This window comes from Labrus bergylta, chromosome 2 (genome assembly GCF_963930695.1).
Source record: "Labrus bergylta chromosome 2, fLabBer1.1, whole genome shotgun sequence".
Taxonomy (NCBI): domain Eukaryota; kingdom Metazoa; phylum Chordata; class Actinopteri; order Labriformes; family Labridae; genus Labrus; species Labrus bergylta.
The window spans coordinates 14,597,516-14,619,346 of NC_089196.1; the positions used below are offsets into that span (position 1 = coordinate 14,597,516).

The following is a 21,831-nucleotide window of genomic DNA, read 5'->3' on the forward strand; positions in this document are numbered from 1 at the left end:
AACAGTGTTTGCATTACCTCCCTAATCAGTTAACAGGTTCTAAAAGAAATTACTGCATATTTATTAACTCGTTTGAATTCATTTCTTCATTGCAAGAACAGCTCAGAGTTTAGTAGGTTATCTTTAGTATCACACATAAACCTACCCCCACTCAATTTTATTTTTAAACAATGTTGTACTCGACACTGGGCTTCTCAGAGTTTGAGAAGCTTCCAATTGCTGAGAAATGCACACCAGTTTAAGAGGAGAGCTCAAATTATATCTGATCCACTAAAATGCTCTTCTGTACAGAATAGGGATCATTTCAAGAAAATGTTAAACTTATATAAGAGACAACATGACGATGACCATTTTCATGCTATTGCTCTCAAAGTGAAAGTGAATTTAGACTATTGCTTTAAAATGCATGGCCTAAATGGCAAGCAGCAAAAATGAAATGTGCTTTTTGTTACGCTCTATTAGGTTTATAATGAAATGACTTCCAGCACTTGGCATTCATCTCTTCCATCATTTACTTTCCAAATCAAAATGTGCAGAGACATTTGGTTTATTATGTTTCATATTTTCTTCTTTAATTTGCCAATTTGTAGCTTGGAACCATATAGGCTCTCATTTCAGTAATGACAAGTTGTACACTCACATGATGCTGGATTTCAGGATGAAAAGTGTGACTCCGTGCTATAATCCTTGTTTGGTAGGTAAAGTGTTTAGGTAGGATAAAAGTGCATTGTGCACCTTTAGTCTTCTTTTGGATGCACAAATAGACACATGAAAAACTGCAACTGGATATAAATGTATCTGCCTGTTTTTGGATGTTGAGTGTTTATTTTGCTGATAAATATAATGCAGTATAAAGCATCTCCAATCTCATTTCATCTGTGCTCATCTCCTGTCTTCACCTCTCCTTTATTCTAAATCTTCTCCTATCACACATTCCCTCATCACATTTCACTTGGCCTTACCCTGTATGTCCTCAGCACCTTTACTCCCTCTCACCCCATCATCTCCTGTCACTACTGCTCTGTCTTCCTCTAACCTTATTACATAATATACGAAGAACAGACTGTATGTCATACATCTGTGGCTGTAAATGCACAACTAATCACTCCACTGAGAAGATGGTGATGTAGTTAATTTGTTTACTACTGCTGCCCACCTTTTGCATACTGTAAGGAGAATCTGACTAAAGAACAACAGAAGTTTGGATAAGAATAGTAACAACAGGGGGTAAAGAGTGGCTCAAGCTGAATGCTAAAACTCTATTTAGCAAAGTGCAATCTCTCTGTGTATGATGTAACTGATGTGGTGAAGTGCTTTGATTTAACTTCAAGATCAATTTCAATGAAGTCATTAATATTTGCTTTCTTTTACCTCTTCAGCAGAGCCTGCTCCACTTGTCTCGGAGATTTAATGGGTAAGTGTGCTTGAATGCTAAATCACTTTTCGACAGCAATCTGGATGGTGCTCAGAAGCAAGTCTGGAATGCTTTGAGTGGGCTTCGATAAAAAGCTTTGCAATAACTGCTTTCACCGAAATGGAATGCACTTGTTGGCTTTAACACATTCAGTGTCTTCCATATTATATTTATTAACAGTGCTATTAAATATAGGTATAAGGTATAAGGTAATTTTTTTTCTGAAATGGCATGACCTACTCAGGTATGTGGTAATCAGGTGACAAAGCTTCCAGACATAAATCAAAACTCTTACCATATTTTTCACATGACTTTACTGAAAAGTCATTCTTATGCTCAAACATTTAGACTTGTGTGTCATTTTTGTTGTGAATGCAACCCTCACAACTACTCTAGCTGACTGATCCTTTAGCTACTGTCTCTCCTAGGGGAACCCTGACTCAGCATGCTGAGTTGTGTGGGAATTTACTCGCCATGAATCTCCACACTGCTGGTGCCTGATAACCATTTGCCAGCTGGCCCCTTTTCATGAAAAGGAAAGGCATGTTGGACCCTTGAGCATGCATGGGACTGTTGCAGCGGAGGCAAGGACACTGTGACAGATGGATCGTGAAGCTAGGGGACAGTCCCTATCAATGGAAGAAAACGATGCATGCTGGCAAAAGGAGACTGTAAATGAGTAGACTGTGTCGAAATAGCCCTTCGGGGAGTCAATTACTATGCACAGCCAGGATATATAGCATTGGGTAATAGTAATCTGAATAAAACCCCAGAAAATTGTTATGTAATCTTGTAATATAGACATATAACATTGGCCGTGTTTGTAGTCACCCAGGCTCCAGGACAGAGTAAAGAAAGCAGCGAACTGGCAAATCGATGAGCGCATCACATGATAGGAGAGAGCACATCTCAGCAGCAGCATCATCATGAAACTTATCTCCTTTTCAATTTCCATTGCAGTGTAGCCCAACCCACCTCCTTATTGAATACAAGACTCTTTAGTTCAACTTGGTAGTATAACACATAATCAACTACGTGCGTTCTTTTACCACATGATCTGAGCCCATACTCACAGAATCACTTGCGTTTTTACGCAGCTGCTCATCCTCTCCCAGCACCGCAGCCGGGTCAACCACCAGCTTCTCGAAGCACGCCGACCCGAGAGAGGAGCTCTTCTGCTGGTACATGATCAGCTGAGAGACGGGGAGTTTAGGGCTCCCGTGCGCCGTTAGCTCGGGTTTGCTCCCCGTGGCTCCAGAAGCTGCGCCAAGATGATGTAGCAGAGGCTGCCCGTCGCTGCTGGTGCCCGGGACCGCATCGCTACCAAGAGTCTGGCTATCTCCTTCAAAAGGCGCTGGCGTGGAACATACCAGATTCGGCTGAGACGACGAAAAAACCCGGTCCAACTGTTTCTTTTTCCTCTTAAACATCCATAATCCAGACTCCTTTTTGCTGCCCTCAGCGCCCCCGGTACCGCGACGCTCCGATCCCAGTTTAGGACTGAGCCAGGGCTTGGTTTTCACCTGGAAATTCTTCCACATCCTCCGCTGATATGACAGAGACTCTTGTCCCTTTGCGGGGCTGTCATCCTTGGGTGCTTTCTGCTCCATGGTGCCGGTGCAGCAGCCAGCCAGCCTGAGCACACTCTGAGTGGTGGAGGGATGTGACAGTTGGGCTCCTGCAGCTCGGGAGCACTTCCACTGATGATCAGTTTAAAGAGCGCCAAGAAGGAGACGCACAGAGTGATGATGAAAGGGGAGCAAGTCTCACAACGAACCTTGTTGAATGCCTCGTTGAAAGCAGTGCATTGTGTTTATGACACTGGGCTGCACACTGCCGGCATGCAATATCCTCTTGTTTTGAAGATAGGCGCTCTCCTTCCAGCGGCGAAGTTGACATATGCAGTGACTTCTGCAAGATAATTGTCAATAAATGCTCCGTTTAGTTGCAAGCCGTCTTTGCGTCCCTGTGCTGTCCAATGAGCTCTACAAGGGTTCAGTCAAACTTCCTCATTAATTGTTATATATTCAAATGCAGAACCCAGGCTGCACCGCGCCTCCCTCTGGCCAACCATCTCACTTGACTGGATAATCTCTATGCTGGTGATTGCATAATGCAACCCCACAATGCCTCGTGGAGATGTTTATGATTCAGTTGTGCATTCCCTGTCACAAGCATCTGAGTTTATCTGTGTGTAGTTTGATATGTGCTGGTGTGTGGTTATTTAAAGCCTCTGTATTAGCTTTCTCACAGCAGTTACCTTGGTGAATCCAGAACTGACTACATCTATCCAAGAACTTGTGTCGTGGATTTATTTTTTCACCTAAACCACTGTAGTCTTGATATCTTCGACCCGTCAATTAGGTCAGGCGTCAGTGGCTGCTATCACCCACATGCAGCAGCGAGGAGGCAGCGCTCAACAGCCTCCTCTCTATTTGAGGATGCTGTACTGCTGATGTGTTGTGTTAGTGTTTGTGTTCTGTGTGTGTATTATAACTCATTATGTCTTATCCTCTAGCCCTTGCTCCAGTGCTGGCCTGCTCCATATCCCTGCACACTGTGACTGCTTTCTCAAAAACACAACACACGGACAATAATTACAAGATTGAATGCTTTTCGTAATCTAACTCTACAGACAGCTCACTGAATGATCTTTGACCTGAAAACAGAGATGACGAGTAAATTACAGTACACTCTTAGAAATTCCCCCTGTTAAAAAACAGTAAACAACTGGCAGTAGGGTTGCCAGGAAGTTACTGTAAAATTAACGGTATATTGCTGTTGCTGAAATGTAGTTTTCTAGCGTTTTTGTAAATACATCAAAAAGTTGTGATTTTAAACCTTAACAGGAAAATACTGTTGAAAGAATTAACTGTTTAATACTGTTTATTTGCAGATTTTTACTGTGAATTGTAAATACTACACCTAGCTATAGAATCATTTTCCTTCTACCAAAATGGACACAATATATTTATTTTCTAAACCTTGTGATTGATAAATGATTCCTTGCATGTCAGGTTATAAAACACCATGTTTTAAAATAATAAATAAACAGTGCCTTTAAAATTGCAACTTAAAATGTTAAGACAAATAATAAAACTTCAAAGCGTCTTCTCAAACCACACCTGTCTTTATTGAAACTGAAACAAAAACAAAGAAAATACACTTTAAGAACATGAAGGCAAATTAGTTTTTACATGTGCAGGAGGTTCTGTGGGTGTTAAATTACAGTTTCTTATCTTAATGTTTTTATGTAGTTAGTTTGGATTCCGGATGTTTTTAATTTGATTAACTGAAGATCGGTTTGATTTTAGGTTCAGCACTCACCAACCTGCAAGTTTTCATGGAGTTTTTCTTTTTTTAACAAGAACACGATCTACAGAAATGGACTCTTCAGGTGCTTTGTAAAAAAACATGTCTGCCTTTATTTGAACTAAGGGCTGCAGTGAGTAATTATCTGTACAATCAATTAATCTGTTACACTTTGAAATGTTTATAAAATGTGTAAATAAGTGAGAGGGAGAGTTTTTCTGAGTGACGATCCGCCGCCAGCACCGAGGGGCCACGCGGCCTCGGGTGCGGGGATCTCAACCGGTAATGATCCTTCCGCAGGTTCACCTACGGAAACCATGTTAGGCAAAAAATCTAGCACAAATATTTACATTAAGACATTTAGCAAAGGCCATTTCCAATGTATAAAAAGTGCATAAAAGAGTTTTGGTAGATACATTTTAAACAGAGAAGTGAAACCATTTCTGTTATAGTTTCATAACTGAATAAACAACCTGTCCTCTGAGGAAAACTGGGTCCCTGGACCTGAACCTCCCTCTGATTTCTCCTTCCAGACTGAAACTGCCACAAGGATTCTGTAAAGGGAAAAAGCAACGTTAGAACAAAAGCAGCTCCAGCTGAAAAGTGAACATTATCATAGGGACAATCCTTTCTGAATATTCTCCATACACAAAGAAGTAAAGTAAAAGTATGAAGTAAAACTAGTATGAATAAAAATAAGTCCTGGAATTACTTTAAGTACATGAATTCAGGATGTATGGCAGCAGCTTTATGTGTTAAAACAGTAAAAAACAAAAAACATGCTTCAGGTCCATTCTGACAGTCTCACTAAAGTTTCCTTTTATACATTTTCAAATACTGTATATTATACTATTTATACTATGGCCATATTGCCTAGCAGGCCCAGCTAATCATCATTTCTAATTCAATATTTAATCAATAGTCAGTGTCAGTTGAAGCTGAAACAAAGATAAAGTGACTGTTGATGTTAGCTAACCTTACCATTCTAGTACAACCAGGCAAGCAAGTCAAGTTCATTATAGCCCACTTAGTTAACCACATTACAAGAAAATGTTTTTTGTCCCAATTAGCAACTGTTAAGATCTGTATTTCAAGCTAATGTTAGCTGGCAAAGAATTCACTCACTGCGCGTGTGTCTGCCTGCAGTGTTTCTGTGTAATTTCCAAATCTAGCTAACCTTAATCTTACAAATGACTTCAATTTTAGTAAGTGATGGTTTTTGCCTATTCTAACTAGCAAAGCAGTAAGGCACTCACCTCTTAATTGTCAGGATGGAGATGGATGACAATCTGACAAAGCCAACTCCACTGTCCTTTCTACCATGTGGTCTCAACTTCTTTTTCCCAAAATGCATTGCAAAAACTACGGTAAATTACTGTTTTGTTTCCTTCAAGCAATAATACAGTAAAATATTGTTATAAACCGTTATAATACAGTTATGTCCTGTATTCAAACATAACAGGATCATACTGTTGAAATTTCCTTGTAAATTTACAGCAATTTCTTAGAGATAGAGGTGGTTGTAATGTAATGCATGAATTCACTTTTTCTTACAAGAAAGTGGGAGTCAGAGGCGTGTATGCTGCTTGCATTCTTATGAAACACCATATGACCTTGGTTTTACCTGTAGGAGTGATGATCAAAGTTATAAGTGGCTCTGACGCAGCCTTCGGTTGCAAGGTTTCAGCTTTGACCATCTAATAATCAGAAAATGATCCTTTAGTGTATGCTTTACTTCTATGTTGCCTTTTGTAACATTATTTTATTCATATATACAGTAGATGCGTCTAACATTGATAATACCAAAACACTGAATCAAAAGTAATTTCCAGGTCTCTGTATCTTAAGTTAGGTGCATGATTTCTCTGCCATCCTACAAAATAAAACACTTGAATTACAAGCAGGAGGGCACTGGCCGCAACACAGCACACTGCCCTCAACCCCTCTCTCATTTAAGTAGATGGAGATGTGAGCGTGTGAGCCAGACGCTTCCTTTCAGCGACCATCAGCTTTTCTTTTTGGCCAGGGTGGATAACCGATGAGCCTGCAGTGAGCCGGCCTTTCCTCTTAATGATCCTACTCCTGCTGATAAGAGATTAATCCACAATGTTTGTGTGGGACAGCACACACAAATCTGCCAAAAAAAATACATCAAAAGAGTCAGATTTCGGTTTTTCAGCTGAATGCAATTTCAGGGTCTTCAGTGGCAGAACGTCTTGACTCATGCGGTGTGATAGTGTCGGATAGGTCTCGCTTAAATGAAATATGATGAGGTTATTTTCACTCCAGGTGCTGAATCATACCTCATGGTTCATTAAGTCAGAGCAAAGCTGAATGTTGAATGAGTAGCTAGTGTAACTGTGTGCAATGAAAAGCAGAGAGATGGCTTACAGAGCCTTTTATGATTTTGTTGTAGCTTACGTTCCCTTAATACCCTTACCCAATTCATGGAATCATACATTTGCTGTTTTCCAGCATCAGCATGATTCAGTCAGAAATGTTCCCCTGACTGACCAATGACCTGCTACTCCTTAAAGCTTAATGAACGACTCAAATACAAGCTTTTAAGGGACCTTCATTTACTCTGAACACTCCATGTTTGAAATGTGATTAATGAGTCAGAGATTTGACGTATAAGTGTGGCTACAGCAGAGCAGGACCAACTCACCCGCTGTGTGAGCAAACATTTTAGATTGTTATATTGATTTTTAATACCTTATATGATAATGTGCAATTAAAGTAATAGGTAACGTTTGTAGTCTGTGGTCAGGCGCATTAAGCTGCTTTAAGGACCGCCCAAGAAGAGCTTCATTGTTCTAGTCCACAAACAAAAGCAAAAGTCCCTTAATTAATTTATTTAATACTTAAATTAAATAAAAAATTCCAATGTACCTGTACTGTTCTGTACCTGTGCAAATGGCAATAAACATCTAATCTCAACTAAAGCCAATGAAAGTGGGTGCCAAGTACAAGACCCCAAATGTAGCCCAAATGTTGAAACAAAAAAGTAATTTTACAGCTTATAATGAAGGGAAAAAGTAAAAAAATAACAACAACATTACATAATTAAACAGTTTTAAGATTTCTGTATGAAGAAATCAACCATCGAGGTCATACAGGGACTACCTTTAAGGCACCTTTTTACTTTAGAAACTGCTGCCGTGAGAACTTCTTATTTTGTGGGCAGGCAAGTCAGATACATTTAGAGTTTAACTGAAAGTGCTTTTCGCACTCTATATCTGGTTTGCTGAGTTAAGCTGATGAAGTTAAGCAGAGTATACAACACATTAATCCCACATTACTGTGTTGAAAAAAATGCACAGTGGCAGTCAGGCACACCCAGCTCACTGAAACCACAGTTACCAAGTGTCAACACAAACACATCAAGATTTCTAGCTGGAGAAAAGATCAGACTTGTGAGTACTCTGAAATGTAAAACAAAACTGAATTACTGTGTTGGATAATGTATATAGAAAAGGGAATATATTTTGTTTCAATGTTGGGGGCAGGGGGGAAACACAATGGAGTAAAATCTATTGTACATTACACTAAAGCTTATGATGTGCTTTTTCTTTTCAGAGACAAAGAATGTCCCACAAGCCAAAGTCACAGTCTTATAAGAATCACAGCAGGTAACTTCTCAAATATGCGCTTTTATTTATCGTGATGGATTAATGTTGGGTCAGATAATATAACAAAGAGTTAGGTATTTTACCTGCTCTTTTGTAAAGTGACTTGAGAGAACATTTGTTAGGGGTGGCAGTAGCTAAAACCAAATATGGAAGTTGGTCTGGTAGCTGGAGAGATGCCAGATCACTTACTGAGCAATGCTGTGGTGCCCTAGAGCAAGGCAACCCCTCTCCACCACCAGCTCAGGTGCACCTGACATGTCACTTTGACTTCACTCTGTCCATAGGATCCTGTTTGTGTATATTTCAGCCTATGTGTGTTCCATGATTAACAGAGTATAAAAACAGAATTTCCCTTTGCAGGGATCAATAAAGTAAATCTTAATCTTACAGATGACACTATACAAATAAAGATTGATTGAAGCAATGATTTTTTGATTGATTTATAAAATATCAAGTGAAGAGAATATCCCTGAGCACTGAGAGACTTCTCAACTCTTTTGATCTTCATCGTCCATAACCATGTTTAACCAGCAGATGTAAATTTTCAATACTTTTAAGGCACCACATTATATTTATTAACTTCAGGCAAAAACTACATATACACTTCCTGTATTTGATATTTGCATTCATTTACCTATTGAAAATGTGTTTCAGTAGTTTCATATTTTTCACGTACTCATAGTTCATTTGGGTCACATATTCTATTCTAAGACAAAGATAAGTTCTTGTCCTGCCACCTGATTGGATCAAATTACGGCCATGAACCGTCAGCGACATAGTTGTGAATCACATTGATCAGATTAATCTTTATTTCACAGCAGCATCAGGCAGTGTGACACAGGCTTAACGGGTCAGGAACAAAGATGAAATAAAAGATCTGATGACCTCAAGTGACCTCAGGGCATAAATGCCAATTGAATCGCCTCTGTGTTATTCTTCTGGGTCACCCTGTAATAGTGTATTCGATCACCTTAATCTATCACCCTGTGCCTCCAGTGTGAAAGAAATTAACTTGACCTTATTTACAGCACAAATCCCTCTATTACCAAAATCAATATTAATGAGCTTCCTAGCTTCACAGACTCAGAGCTTGCTTTTTCTGTTCCTGTTTTCTTCCTGTTTCAGGTCTGATGTATTGGCAGGTGGCCTTAGCGGTCAGGAGATGACACTGGCGGTGCTGCTGGAACAGGCTTTCAGGATCAAAGAAGAGGTGGCAGCAGGGCTGCAGTCCGCCAGAGGCTCCCTGCAGATGGAGGCAATGTCCTGCAGACTCCTGGAGAATCACATACTGACTGTGACTCGCATTGTGAAGCATCTTAGCAAAGACATACAGGTATACAAGTGGGAAGAAAGTACGATTAGTGGAAAAAGTCTCATTACATGGATAACATCTTTTCCCATCTGTGTAGTTTCTCTTTTCTCTCTCCTTCTCTGGTTTTCTTTCCCCGCTCACCCTTTTATCTGTCTCCCTTTCTTCTTGTCTCTTTTGATGTGCAGCACACACCCGCGCTCACGACCACAAACTCACAGCTGATTTGATTACACCTGATAGAATGGTGCAGCAGAGCCGACCCGAGTCCTCGTCAGCTGTAGCCTTTAGAGATTTTGTCTGTATAAGCAGAAAAAGTAGGATGTACACAGTATGTGGTTGAATACATACAGCAAGTCAAGCACCATTTAACCTAAAAACAGCAGTTAGAAGAAATGCTGTGAAGTGTTTCTGTGAAATTAGATTCCAGGAACAACTTAACTGCCATTTACAAACAGTGAGTAAGAAAGAAATAATACTTGAGCGCAACAAAATGGGCCATTAATGTGATTAGATCCTGTCATTATCTGAAATGTGACATACATTTCTAAGAGCTAATTCATTCTGTACATGAAGAAGTAACAAGCTAACGATGTGAAGTGGATATGCTGCTCAATCAGATCAAATAATCATCCACTGTCAATTTTCACACAGATGATAAGCCGGAGGGTTCTGTCTTTGATGTTGGGCTATCACAGATAGGCCTACTTAGCATACAGCCTATATATTGATCATACATGCACCGGTGGTGAGGTGACGATTAACCAATGGTTTATCATTAAAGTATTTTAGAAATTAAATTCACCTCTGTTCACCTCTCAGCCACATAAGCCCAACATGAAGCGACGTCCAAAAAAAAAAAAAAAAGCTAGAACGAGTTACATGAACATTAACACAGTGAGATTCAGACTCATCAGACATGATTTGAAGCAGAAGATGTGGAATAGCTACAGGGCCCAAAAAACATTACAAGTGGAAAGTGATCACTCTGGTCCTGATAATGCAGCTTATTCACCTCGTAGTCTCACCTATCATGTATTTTAACTATCATCAATAAAGGTATATGTGACTCTTTGTTTCTTGGGAATTGGATTTGGTACGTGGTGCTTTCTGATCACAAACGTTTTGGAACTTCTGCCCTAACATAAAGTTGCAAAACATTTTTCTCATTGTTCTGAACAGGCCCTGGAGGGACGGATCACAGAGCGGGATTTGATCACCTCTGGAACAACAAAGGCTATTCAAGAACTGGATCAGAAGAACACAGCAGGCATTGGGGACCTGAGAGGAAGAGTAGCCAGGTACTCGATACATTTTTAGCCAATAAAGAGTGTGTTAAAAAATACTGTTAGGAAAGGTTCAAATGTATTGAGCCACTATCACCATGGGCATCGGGTCAGGATGCATGAATCCAGCCAGGAAACTTCAGTTATGGTTGACAAGGTTTATTTCTTCAAATTGAAGTCAAAGGGTTTCAATGAAGGGGGGAAACAAAAACACACATGGGATATTTCACACATCAGTACTGAACTGCCGTCCCATGTGAAGGTCAATAGGGCAAAGGATTGCAGCCTCTGTCTGTCTATTTATTTTATTTGCTGATATCATGCTTGTTTATCTCTTCCTCTGATGAACTGTAACTGTACATCCTACGTCCAGTCTAGCACCTTTTTCCAGCCTCACAACTTCCTATCCATTGTGGGAAACCTTCGACCGTCACACATGCACACATTATTTCCTCCTCACCAGTGTAAAGGTTCAAGGTTTGAACAAACTCCGGATTCTTATCAACACTTGCTTATTATTTTGTGTCTTTGCAGGTTGTGCGTATTACAACAGATTGGATTGCTGAAGAGAGGATGACATTTTTTCTGTTGCTCTGCCTCAAAGGGCCTGAATAAGAATTGGGTTTTTTTTCTGTGTTGCTGAAGTCCTTTAATATCTCCACTTGCAGGAGGTATAGTCTAATACTAAACAAACAGATTTAAAGTCTAATAGAGGCCGTAGAATTAATGAACCTACTCTGTCTAATGACCTCTCAAATGTCGCTCATAAATAGTTAAGTGCCAGTGGTTTTTGATGAGCTGTGCATGGTTTGTGAAGCTCTTTATGGACAGGATGAAGTGGTCTACGGGGAAATAACCCAGATTTCACGCTGGACATCTTAACAATTAGCAGCTGAAATTTATTGTAAGCTCATACACTTTTTTTCACAATCATTATATTGACATACAGGCACAGTGAACCTGATGGAGATGGAAAGGCTTAGTAGTGAGTGTGTCTTAAATCCAGTTAAGGAAGGAAGAGAGCTGTCTTGCAATGCTGATAAAGATCAAGATCATGTCTATTACATAAACTGAACTGAAAGGACGGGGAAACAAGATGTTGAATGTGAAACGCTGTGAAGTATTTCTCCAGAATCTGCTGAGTAACCTTGGTGGTAAACTACTTATTTAATAGGATGCCACATTTGACCTACTTGTCTTTAAGTAATTTATCAACAGATATAAACACGTGTCCACTGGATTTTCAGTATTATGGGATACAAAACTTAGCATTAAAAATACCTTCTTTTGGCTTCCATTGATGATGGTAGCTTCTTTCTTTTCGATCTGCCTGTCTGTTGACTATGTGAAATGTGCATGATTTTTAGTGCACTTCCACTGTTTCCACAGACTTTCCCCTATCTCACCGTCTTCACACCTTTCTTAACTCCGTCTCATCCCACGCTTCTCATTCATTGGTTCCCCCTCTGCTTCCTCACCTATTATCTCAGGTGTGATGCCAGCATCGCCAAGCTGAGCGCTGACGGGAACTCCGGGGAGTGGCAGCTGAATAGACTACAGCATGAGGTGGCAGGGGTCAAGTCAGCTGTGGACGGACGACTCAAAGAGCTGAAGGCCAAGGTAAGAGGCGTTGATTAAGTGCCTGGAAAAGAAAAGAACATGCGGCAGATGAAATGTAAAGCAGCAGTTTATTCAAGTCCAAAATATCGACAAAGCAGCTTGACACCAGTGCCAAAAAGACAATTGAAGATGAAGATGGACGAATATTCAGGTTAATAAATACTGTTTTGACTTTGAATAGACCATAGTTCTTCGGATTGGTATCAGTTTAGTGGGTTGTCAGTTTGGACCGAGCAAGAAGGCAAGAATGTTTCAATGTTTTAGCCAAGTGGCAACCCTTCAGTGTTAAAGACTCAAGTAAATGGAGAAGTGCAAAAAAATGCAATCCCTCATGTGTTCACTTGAGGCTGGTTTCAAAAGCCATGGAATCCCCATCATGTTAAAATTACTATTTTCATTGCAGAAATAAACGTGTTTACAGCCTGGTTCTAAAAACGGTTAAAGGCCTGCTTCAGCTCCACATCCCAGTTTGAAGCTTGGTTTACTGAAAGTAAGTTTGAGACAGCATTTCCAATATAGTGAAAGCCATCAATAGGCTTCAATAGTCCGCTTCAGAGACCAATGGGTGACAACAGTGAGACAACGTCCATGTTTTATAGTCTATGGTTGTAATAGTTTTCACTGGTTTGTCTGACAACAAATGAGAAGAGTAACAAAAGATTCTGTCTAGACATGATTCTGAACCATCATTCAAATCTAACAGATAAACTAAAATCAAGAATGTTTAACATGCAAATCTAGCTCTAAGGATACAACCAAACTAAAACAATTCAGAAAACAATTAACAAGTTACCTACTGCTTTTGTATTTTAAACAAGAGGATACTTACTACAAAAACACAGCATTCTGGTTTTAACATTTAAGGCCAGCTTTGCCTATACTGATTTAAAGCCCTACAAGCATGGCTGTTAACTTTTAATCTTGTTGTTAAATACATGAAAGTATACTATATTTCACAAACAAGCTAAATGTACAACAAGCCTGCCTTTAATTCCCCCCCCCAAAAAAAATACACAAACAGTCTAGAGCCGCTGCAGTCTTAAATCATAGGTAATGGGCTCTATTTTGGGAATTGTTAGATATAAAGGAAAGAGGGATGACTCTGTTTTGAATATGCTTTGCATAAAGGAAATAATAATCTGACAATAGAATCCAGTGATATAATTGACTGACTAGACTTGTCAGTGTGGCTGCCTGTTTCTTTCATGTGATTGAGAGTTTACTTCTGCAGAGTGAGAAGGGCCTTATACAGGAAACTCAGCGGTGCAACAACAACCACAGATTCTGAAAGAAGGAAATGAGATGTGAAATGGTTTCAAACAGGAACATCAAGTAAAAACCGCCCAATATTTACTGCCCTTTCAGCCCCATTCCTTTTATACAGCAAAAATAGATAAAAACACTAAAACCCTGGATTAGGACACACACGTCACATAATGCTCTCCGTCACTTTACTCCATCTTAAGCTGACCCAAACCGCCGTCGACAAACACTCTCCTTGATTCAGCGTACGCTCTGTTCTGCTGGTAACACGCCAGGAAGGGGTAAATCATGGTGATGGCAGCACATTGGATGTGGAGCACTGGTCAAGCAGGTACCATAAAGATAATTGAAATGGTAGAGAAAGTGGGTCACTGCTGATACTCCGAGTCCCCTGACTGGTGCAGAGGCTCAGTCTGCTTGTCTCAGCAGAAACCTCAAAGGTTAAAGATCATCTCATGGAGGCAGCAACACATGATCATCCGGCGTCAAATTACAGCATGTGTATGTTGGATTTCTTTTTTTTCCTCCAGTTCTATCATGACCTGGGGAGACTGGAGGCCTCAGTGTCAGAGCATTATCATGGTCAAAAGAGCGACATGTCTGATCTGCAGGCAAAACTCAAACAACTAGAAGACAGGTACGTTTATTCAATGAAGAGAAAACAGAACGCATGCACACTGCAACAGCACATCCTCCAAATCTATCCAAATATTATAAATGATTAAATAATGAATTATAATCATGAGAGCTATGTTTTCAGGGAAACATTCAAATACTAATAGCTTTAATATAATATTTGTATGAAACTGTTTTTCTAGAATAATTGGCTTAAAGTTAAGTTTGCCCTGTAAGTGGACGTAACATGTCATTGCATCTAAACTGTAGTTTCTTCTAGATCATTCTAAGGTAAGATAAGATAAGATAACACTTTATTGTCCGTTTGCACAGAAATTTGTCTTGCATTACAAGCTCAGAGATCGTCTCATCACAATCAAATCACACTCAAAAGACAAACATAAAAACAGCATAAGCTGCATTCAAAGTCACATTTCAGGAGTGACATAAATACATAAATAATGTTAAATAATGTTAGGAGATTGTCCATTAAAAAGTGTGAGTGTGCTCACAGTCCATGTGCAGCCCAGGTCAGGTACATTAGTGATTGGGAATGTGTGGGCTGCATTCTATATGACGTATGCTGCTTGTGTCTGAGACGTTTATATACCATCACTTAGTCTGACTTTGCTTTCTGCATGGCTCCTCAAGCGATTGACTTTTTAAGTTCCCTCCGTCTCTCTGCCCAGACCCACATAATAAAGAGAAATCTATGTGCAACTAATTGGCTTATCAAGTTATTTCACCGCTCCTAACTCTCTGCAGTTCCAAGCAGTGCATTTCTGAACCACAGCCGTCTCAAAATATTGATGCCAGAGGCACAGTAAAGCTGTTAGTTGAGTTGATTTACAAACTCATCAGCAGCATACACAAAATGAATCATGTAGTTTTACCACGGGGCAAAGTAACACAGAAACAAGAACAATGTATAAAAATTGATGGAAAGTAAAGCTGTGTTTCTGAAACAGGTAAAAAAGTGGAGGAAAAAACACTCTCCAAGATTATTTCTTTCATCCACCATTCCAGAAACGACCATAAATACAACTATCCTTTCAGGGGAAGCTCATGAGATGTTGCGTCCTCATCATTCCTATTTATCATCTGTGGTCAAATCCTTTTCAGTTCTGACCAATTTTGTCATGCTATAAGATACGCAGTGGCAACCTTCCTACTTCAGAGCAGTATTAAGGCCCAAAAACCTTAAGATGTTTTGATCAAATGAATTCCAATATCTGAAGTCTTAAAGAGTTTAAGTCCCCATATTTAAAACCTATTGTATTTGTAAATGTTTTCCTATCCTGTCAGATCAGACAAAAAAAAGGTGCAAAGTCATTGGTAGTTTAAAAGTCAAGATCGCACCTTTAAAATGTTTTTTTTCTAAAATCTATCAGTTGCCAGTTTGTCTCAGTAATTGACTAGAACTCCTGCCTTGGCAACAATTTGACTCCTAACAAAAGAACCAAATCCTTCTGGAGATCAAGTTTCAGACTCAAGAAGAAAAAGAAGAGAAACACAATCGACACTCTGACAATAGGAAGATGTTTGACCTTCATGGAGGCAGGCAGGCAGACTCTGAAAACTCCTCCAACACTCCCAAACCAGCTGTCCTGTTGTCTCGTATACACACAGCCTGACAACTGTTACCATTAGTCAGATGGATGCGATGTCACACACATACAGTCCAGCCATGTGCCTCATTGATTTTCTCCTTTAAGGATAATTTCTTAGATTTAAAGAATGAAGGGAAAGAAGGTCAATTGAATTGAAGTGCCAGTATGTTTTTATATACAGCGGAAAATCTCATCCTGGAGAGAAATTCATAGAACAGCACAAGACAGCACCCACGCTGTACTACAGCCTGATACAGTGTGGGCTGTATACGACGATACAGCCCACACAATATTCATCTAAGCATGGCCTGGTTTGCACTTTTTATCACAGACATTTTTATATTGTTTACCCAGTGGGCTTTGTGAGTAATGTGAGACACTAACAGCTATGGCAAACTCATGAGGTCAGAATCAAGTGATTTTCACTGTATAGATATATGCAGCATGATTCTAACATGTGTTTTTCTTTGTATCCTAAGTGAATGCTTTTTTTTTTTTTTTTTTTTCAGTCAAAGTTTTCTGTGCAATTTAAAAAGATCTTAATCATTCTGAACAAATTTGAAAAGACACACACTCTTACAAATATATGCTTACCGAAGCATAGGTTTACATTTGTAGGTGACATGTGCTTTCTGCTATGTGGTTGTCTGAATGTGAGTCTCACATAAAGTAACACCCTCCAACAGCAACAGCTTCCTTCTTGCTGAGGCTGGTATCACGTTGACCACAAAAAATTAGCCATACTGCTGACGAAGCTGCCCATAGTTAACAAGGACACAATGTCATCTTGAGCAGGGGTTTGGTGAAAATATAAATATAGATTTATAATTCACATAATAATAATAATACTAATACAGATATATAAGTAGAGAGGGTAGGAGATGACAAAGTATTTGCAAGGGAAAAGTACACTTTCTTTTTAAGTAGAACCATCCCCAAATTTCTATTTCTGTTTCATCTGTTGCTACATTTTTCAAAATTACTCTTTTTCCCCAATGGCTTTGCAGGATCTCCAACGGCTTAAAGGAGGCAAAGGAGCAAACAGATTCACTAAGGAAGTGGACAGAACGGCAGCTCGACACATCTGCCCAGCACTGCACTCAACAGCAGGACAAAATGGTACTACAAGAACCACAGTCTATAAAAGAACTTTTCGTTCACAATAGGGTTTTTATGTTTATGTCACCTACTTGTCAGATTGTGCGAGAGATTGCTTATTTGTGTACTGTGTTGAACTGTGCAGGTTTGAGTCACACTGAGCTGTGACTCAGCAGGAAGAAATTAGAATCAAGTCAGGGGTGAGGAACGGATGTTGAGAAAGCTGCAGTAGGTTACAGGGAGGGGTTTGTATGGGTGAGTTATAATTCAGCTGTCTGAGACATAAGGGACAACTATCAATACATAATTATCAAACAACTGTATATAAGACCTGTGATACAATTTCCTATTTCAAGGATTGAAGGTTATTTTATTGGCATTACAGAACATTAGTATATGAAAGGGAATACAATTAGGAACTATTAGCAATACTAATAAAAAAGCAACCATAATAAAGACTATAAAATGTGTGAACAATTACAAACAATAAATCAAACTAATACTTGATGAATATAAATGTACAGTCGTAGTAAATACACATGGTAGCATATACTGTATAACTTGCTTTTGAAGAAGTTGCTTTTTTCTCCTTCGTTTGTACTGTACTTCTCTCTTTCATTTAATGGGAATTTCAAAATGCATTTGTACAAATATTGATTTTTTATCCTTTTATCCTTTATCATTGCTCAAATCTTTTTGGCTCTTTTTTCTTTCTTTACAGCCCCCTTTTTCTGTTTCAAGCCACAGAAAGACTCAGAAATGCTTTGCAGATGCTGTAAGACTTCTCTGTTACAGTTATATATTAAAAGTTGAATGGTTACATGTTAAAGGGCTGATTTAAATCAGGGTTTAAATGTTGATTCAAGGTAGGTAACACAGTGTAAAGGATAAATAAGTGATGTATGATCTTTCTGTGTGTTTTATGTGTGAAGAGAGAATCAGCATCTAGATTATGTGACCGGCTGCGTGCTCTTGAGGCCCGTGTAGATCTGTGTGAGACCCAGAAGGACCAGATCCACCAAAGCCAGGCAGAGCAGATGAAACGCTGTGAAACCGTCCTCAGTAAAAGAATGACCTCAGTGGAGAGCGGCCTTCATCAGGAGCTGCAGCTGCTCAAACAGGAATATCACAAAGGTGGGGGATCATTGTGACTGGCTGTCATCAGAGAGAAAACAAAAAACATGTGTTCGCTAACATTGACCATATACGTCAAGGAAAAATGCACATGCTGAAAATGTTCACATAAGAGCCAGAAAAAGATAGACGGAAATATAAGTCATCCGCTGAAGTGACCCGACTGCTTGATTAATATGATAATTATTTTTTGCTCACAAGTGAGATGCTTAATATCCTTTTACATGACAGTGGTCAATGACGTGATGATGACATCTTTAATTAAACATGAGAAGACTGAAATTATGATATTAGAAAGGGCTGCAGAGCACACATAAAAAAAGGGAGGTGATTTGCCAAATTCAGATTCTTTTCAACTCACCAGTCATGGGTTTTTCTGTTTAATACTTACGCGAATAACAATGTGGATAAGGTGTAAAAAAGAATGTGCACTTTTTTTGAACGCTTCAGAATTTTATGTTGGAAACACTTGAAAATGTCTGACTCTGTTTACCCTTAGTGACCTCACACACCCAGAGTGTAGAGACATGAGAAGTACCCATAGTATTCACAAAGCCTCCTAAATACTAAGAGTTGCTCCAAGTGAAAAATTCGAAGAAGATTCTTAGAATCATTACATTTTCTAGAGAGCATTTTTTTCTCCATTCTTTTGGGCAATGAAAATGGCAATGGGTTCTCTAGGTCAAAAGAAACTCTAGAAAGTTAAGGCTACGCACTGAGGCAATCGGGCAGAGGGTTAGTGAAAGTGAAGCAATATGAGAGCTAATCAAGCAATAAGGGAACAGGTGTGTGAGGGGAATGAGAGGGGGAGAATCTATGGGCAGAGAGAGGCAGGCATGTGGGAGTGGAGCAGTCTGAAATGAGAGAAGAGTTTGAAAACTGCATAAACAAACAAAACTGAACACATGAGTAATGGAATCAAACAAATTGCCTTCTAACAGGGATAATAAAGAGAACCATGATCCTTGTGGAACCTGGTCAGAACCAGGCCTTTGGCTACACGGGCCAGGTTCACAGTCATGAATCTGCCAGTCACATGCTAACTAACACAAGCGCCTTAATACAAAAAAAAAAGATTTATAGTCATGTTCAATGACATGGGTGTGTGATTTAAAGCTTCTTTATGGACCTGCCACACAGAATAAACCACACAAAGACTAGTGCTGCAGCTCAGCTCTGCCTTTGCACCAAGCTGCTGTTGACATCCATCCCCATATCACTGCCGTGCCAACTGGACACTCTTTTCCCAGGAGCCCTGGGTTCCTGGGAAATTCAGGAGCCCTCAATTGTTCGGTCAACTTCTCTCAATTTCCAGCTTTTGTTAAATCATAGATAAAAAGAGACGGGCCAAGGCCTCCTTTAGTAAATAAAGTCAGCAGTGAACGACTATGAATCACCACTCAGCTGCCGATCTCAGTGAGAGAGAGCCATCGCTCTATTTTAAGAATGGGATGAAAAGATAGAACGAGAGGGTGATAAAGGGGAGACAGCATTACATAATTGATGAGTGTCGTAAATATGCTTTTCAAGAGGCAGGTCATCCGACTGACAGAGAGGGAGAGATTTAATATCCCATCAGAGAAAAGTTCATCTTTACACCACAGTTCACAGCCACAGAATATGACTTATTAGTCAATGGAATACTGAAAAATCTTTCTATTTTAGGCTGCTGTTCAGAACTACCCGAGGAAGTCATGATAACTGATGATTAGGAGCAGGGAGAGCTTTAAGCAGATACAAGAACAGAGACTGCAAGGGTTTTAAGAGAGAGAAAAACACATACTTATTTATTTAAATAAACCCAAAAGAGCATCCTAAATTATAGTAGCTTAATTTATTTGTTTAATAATTTATCAATTTATTTTAATTTTAAAATCGTGTGTTTACAAAGTGGTTTGGATGGATGGACTTGAGCTTGCAATAACCACTGGCATCGTTTTATCTATAAAGCCCTTACTGGAAAGCTACCATCATATATCACCTCCTTGCTACATCTGAACCATGGTCCATTTTTAACCTGCTCGAGAAAGAGGCTGGTTCTCCAGGTTCCTCATGCCAGGACTGACCTGGGGAAAACTGCTTTTAGTGTTAGTGAATATTTTACAACAGGACCTGAATTTGAGCACTTTTATCCCTTATGGACACTTTAGAAATATTATTTTTAACCTCCCAATACCTGACTGTATTGGGCAGTTTTATTTGATTTTAATTACTGACTTATCACTGTAGTCATTTCAAGCCTTTAAATTATTTTAGTGTATATTTTGTTCTTATTTCTCTTTTATTGATTTTATTTTCTGTAGTAGCTTCATCTCATTTCTCGTCGTTTACCATTTATGTATGTTTTCTCGGCATCATTGTAAATGAGGGTCGCCCTCAATGACTTAAATAAAGGTTGACGATGATTGTGTAGTACCACTCAAAGTACTTTTATACCTACCCATGCACACTATTCTCACACTGACGGCAGAGGCTGCTATGTAAAGGGTCCATACATCGTACATGTGGTTTCAGGAGTTGGGAATCGAACCCCCGATGAGAGACGACTGACTCTACCACTGAGACACAGCTTCCCTGCACTTTGTTTACATACACTAAAGTGCTTTCAAGCTAACATCATAAATAGTTATAAAAGTGAACAAAAGCTAAACTCAGTACCAATATATCACATAAATCAACCAATCAATCAGCAGCTTTCATCATGATTCTGTCTGCTGATCCTTTGCACACTCTACCTCTCTTTTCCCCAGGCTTCCTGTCCATGCATGATGCCATCGAGTCCCTGATGCAGATAGGTGACATCAAGTCCCACCTTAACAAGGAGAAGCTTCAGAAGGCTTTAAGGCACAAGCACAGCAAAGTGCAGGCAGAGCTTGACGACCTTTGACAGTCAACTAATGAGGAGCGACTGACGAGGAGCACCTTGTTATCATCAAACCTGTCCTACACAAATGGATTCAACTATTTGTTAACACAAGGCTCGACTTTCAGAAGAGCACTACATGTTTTATTCTAGGAGTTGCAGATACGGTTAAATTAGATCATACAGAAATCAGATAGATGATCAAGCAAATTTGAATGACATTTTGTGAAGTGAGAGGGAAATTGATGACTGAAGTCTGATTTCGTTTAAATAGTTTTTGTTTGACACAGTCAATAAAAATTTTAGTTCATCTTTAGAGATCTATAAAGGTAAGATGAGTTGCCTACAGTTTTGCTCTCTCTTTTTTACTTACTAAGATATAAACAATTTGTCATGAATTGAAATTTGATGAGAGAACACTAATTAGTTTACACAACAATAATGCTAATGTTTTAGATACATAAAAATGTTATAAACGGGACAGTTCTGTAACGTGATTGAAATGCAGCATTATGTGAAAATGTTACAAATTCTTCTCTACAACAGCTGATCACCTGGAATTGCATGTTTCACTAAACCAGTTTCACGGACTGCTTGCTGTGTTAAGTGCTTTATGTGCGGTATCCTCGCATGGGACGATGTATGATGACTATAGGTAGAGTAGATTTACACTTC

General features: G+C 39.3%; 2 protein-coding genes across 5 annotated transcripts in view; one reads left to right on the top strand and one right to left on the bottom strand.

Moving 5' to 3' along the window:
• mctp1a (multiple C2 domains, transmembrane 1a) overlaps window positions 1-3,667 on the bottom strand; it is a 128,106-nt gene extending 124,439 nt beyond the window's left edge. For all 4 annotated transcript variants that reach the window (XM_065965406.1, XM_020652378.3, XM_020652379.3 and 1 more), the window contains exon 1: window positions 2,488-3,667. In XM_065965406.1, the coding sequence (XP_065821478.1) occupies window positions 2,488-3,024 (537 nt within the window). In that variant the 5' untranslated portion in view covers window positions 3,025-3,667. The remainder of the gene's footprint in view (window positions 1-2,487) is intronic.
• A 5,824-nt stretch (window positions 3,668-9,491) lies between these two features.
• Window positions 9,492-21,747, top strand: fam81b (family with sequence similarity 81 member B). The gene is made up of 7 exons (XM_020652373.3): window positions 9,492-9,691; window positions 10,850-10,968; window positions 12,444-12,573; window positions 14,367-14,473; window positions 17,069-17,180; window positions 18,092-18,293; window positions 21,044-21,747. Exons 1-7 carry the CDS (start codon window positions 9,521-9,523, stop codon window positions 21,178-21,180), a joined length of 978 nt encoding a protein of 325 aa, XP_020508029.2. The 5' UTR covers window positions 9,492-9,520; the 3' UTR covers window positions 21,181-21,747.
• Window positions 21,748-21,831: the final 84 nt, after the last annotated feature.

What these genes read in the sequence shown, in the direction of transcription:
- fam81b (XM_020652373.3), top strand. Translation starts at nt 9,521, where the DNA reads ATGACACTGGCGGTGCTGCTGGAACAGGCTTTCAGGATCAAAGAAGAG. An exon ending in CTGAGAGGAAGAGTAGCCAG is followed by an intron (nt 10,969 to 12,443) that starts GTACTCGATACA and finishes CTATTATCTCAG; the next exon opens with GTGTGATGCCAGCATCGCCA. An exon ending in CTCAACAGCAGGACAAAATG is followed by an intron (nt 17,181 to 18,091) that starts GTACTACAAGAA and finishes TTATGTGTGAAG; the next exon opens with AGAGAATCAGCATCTAGATT.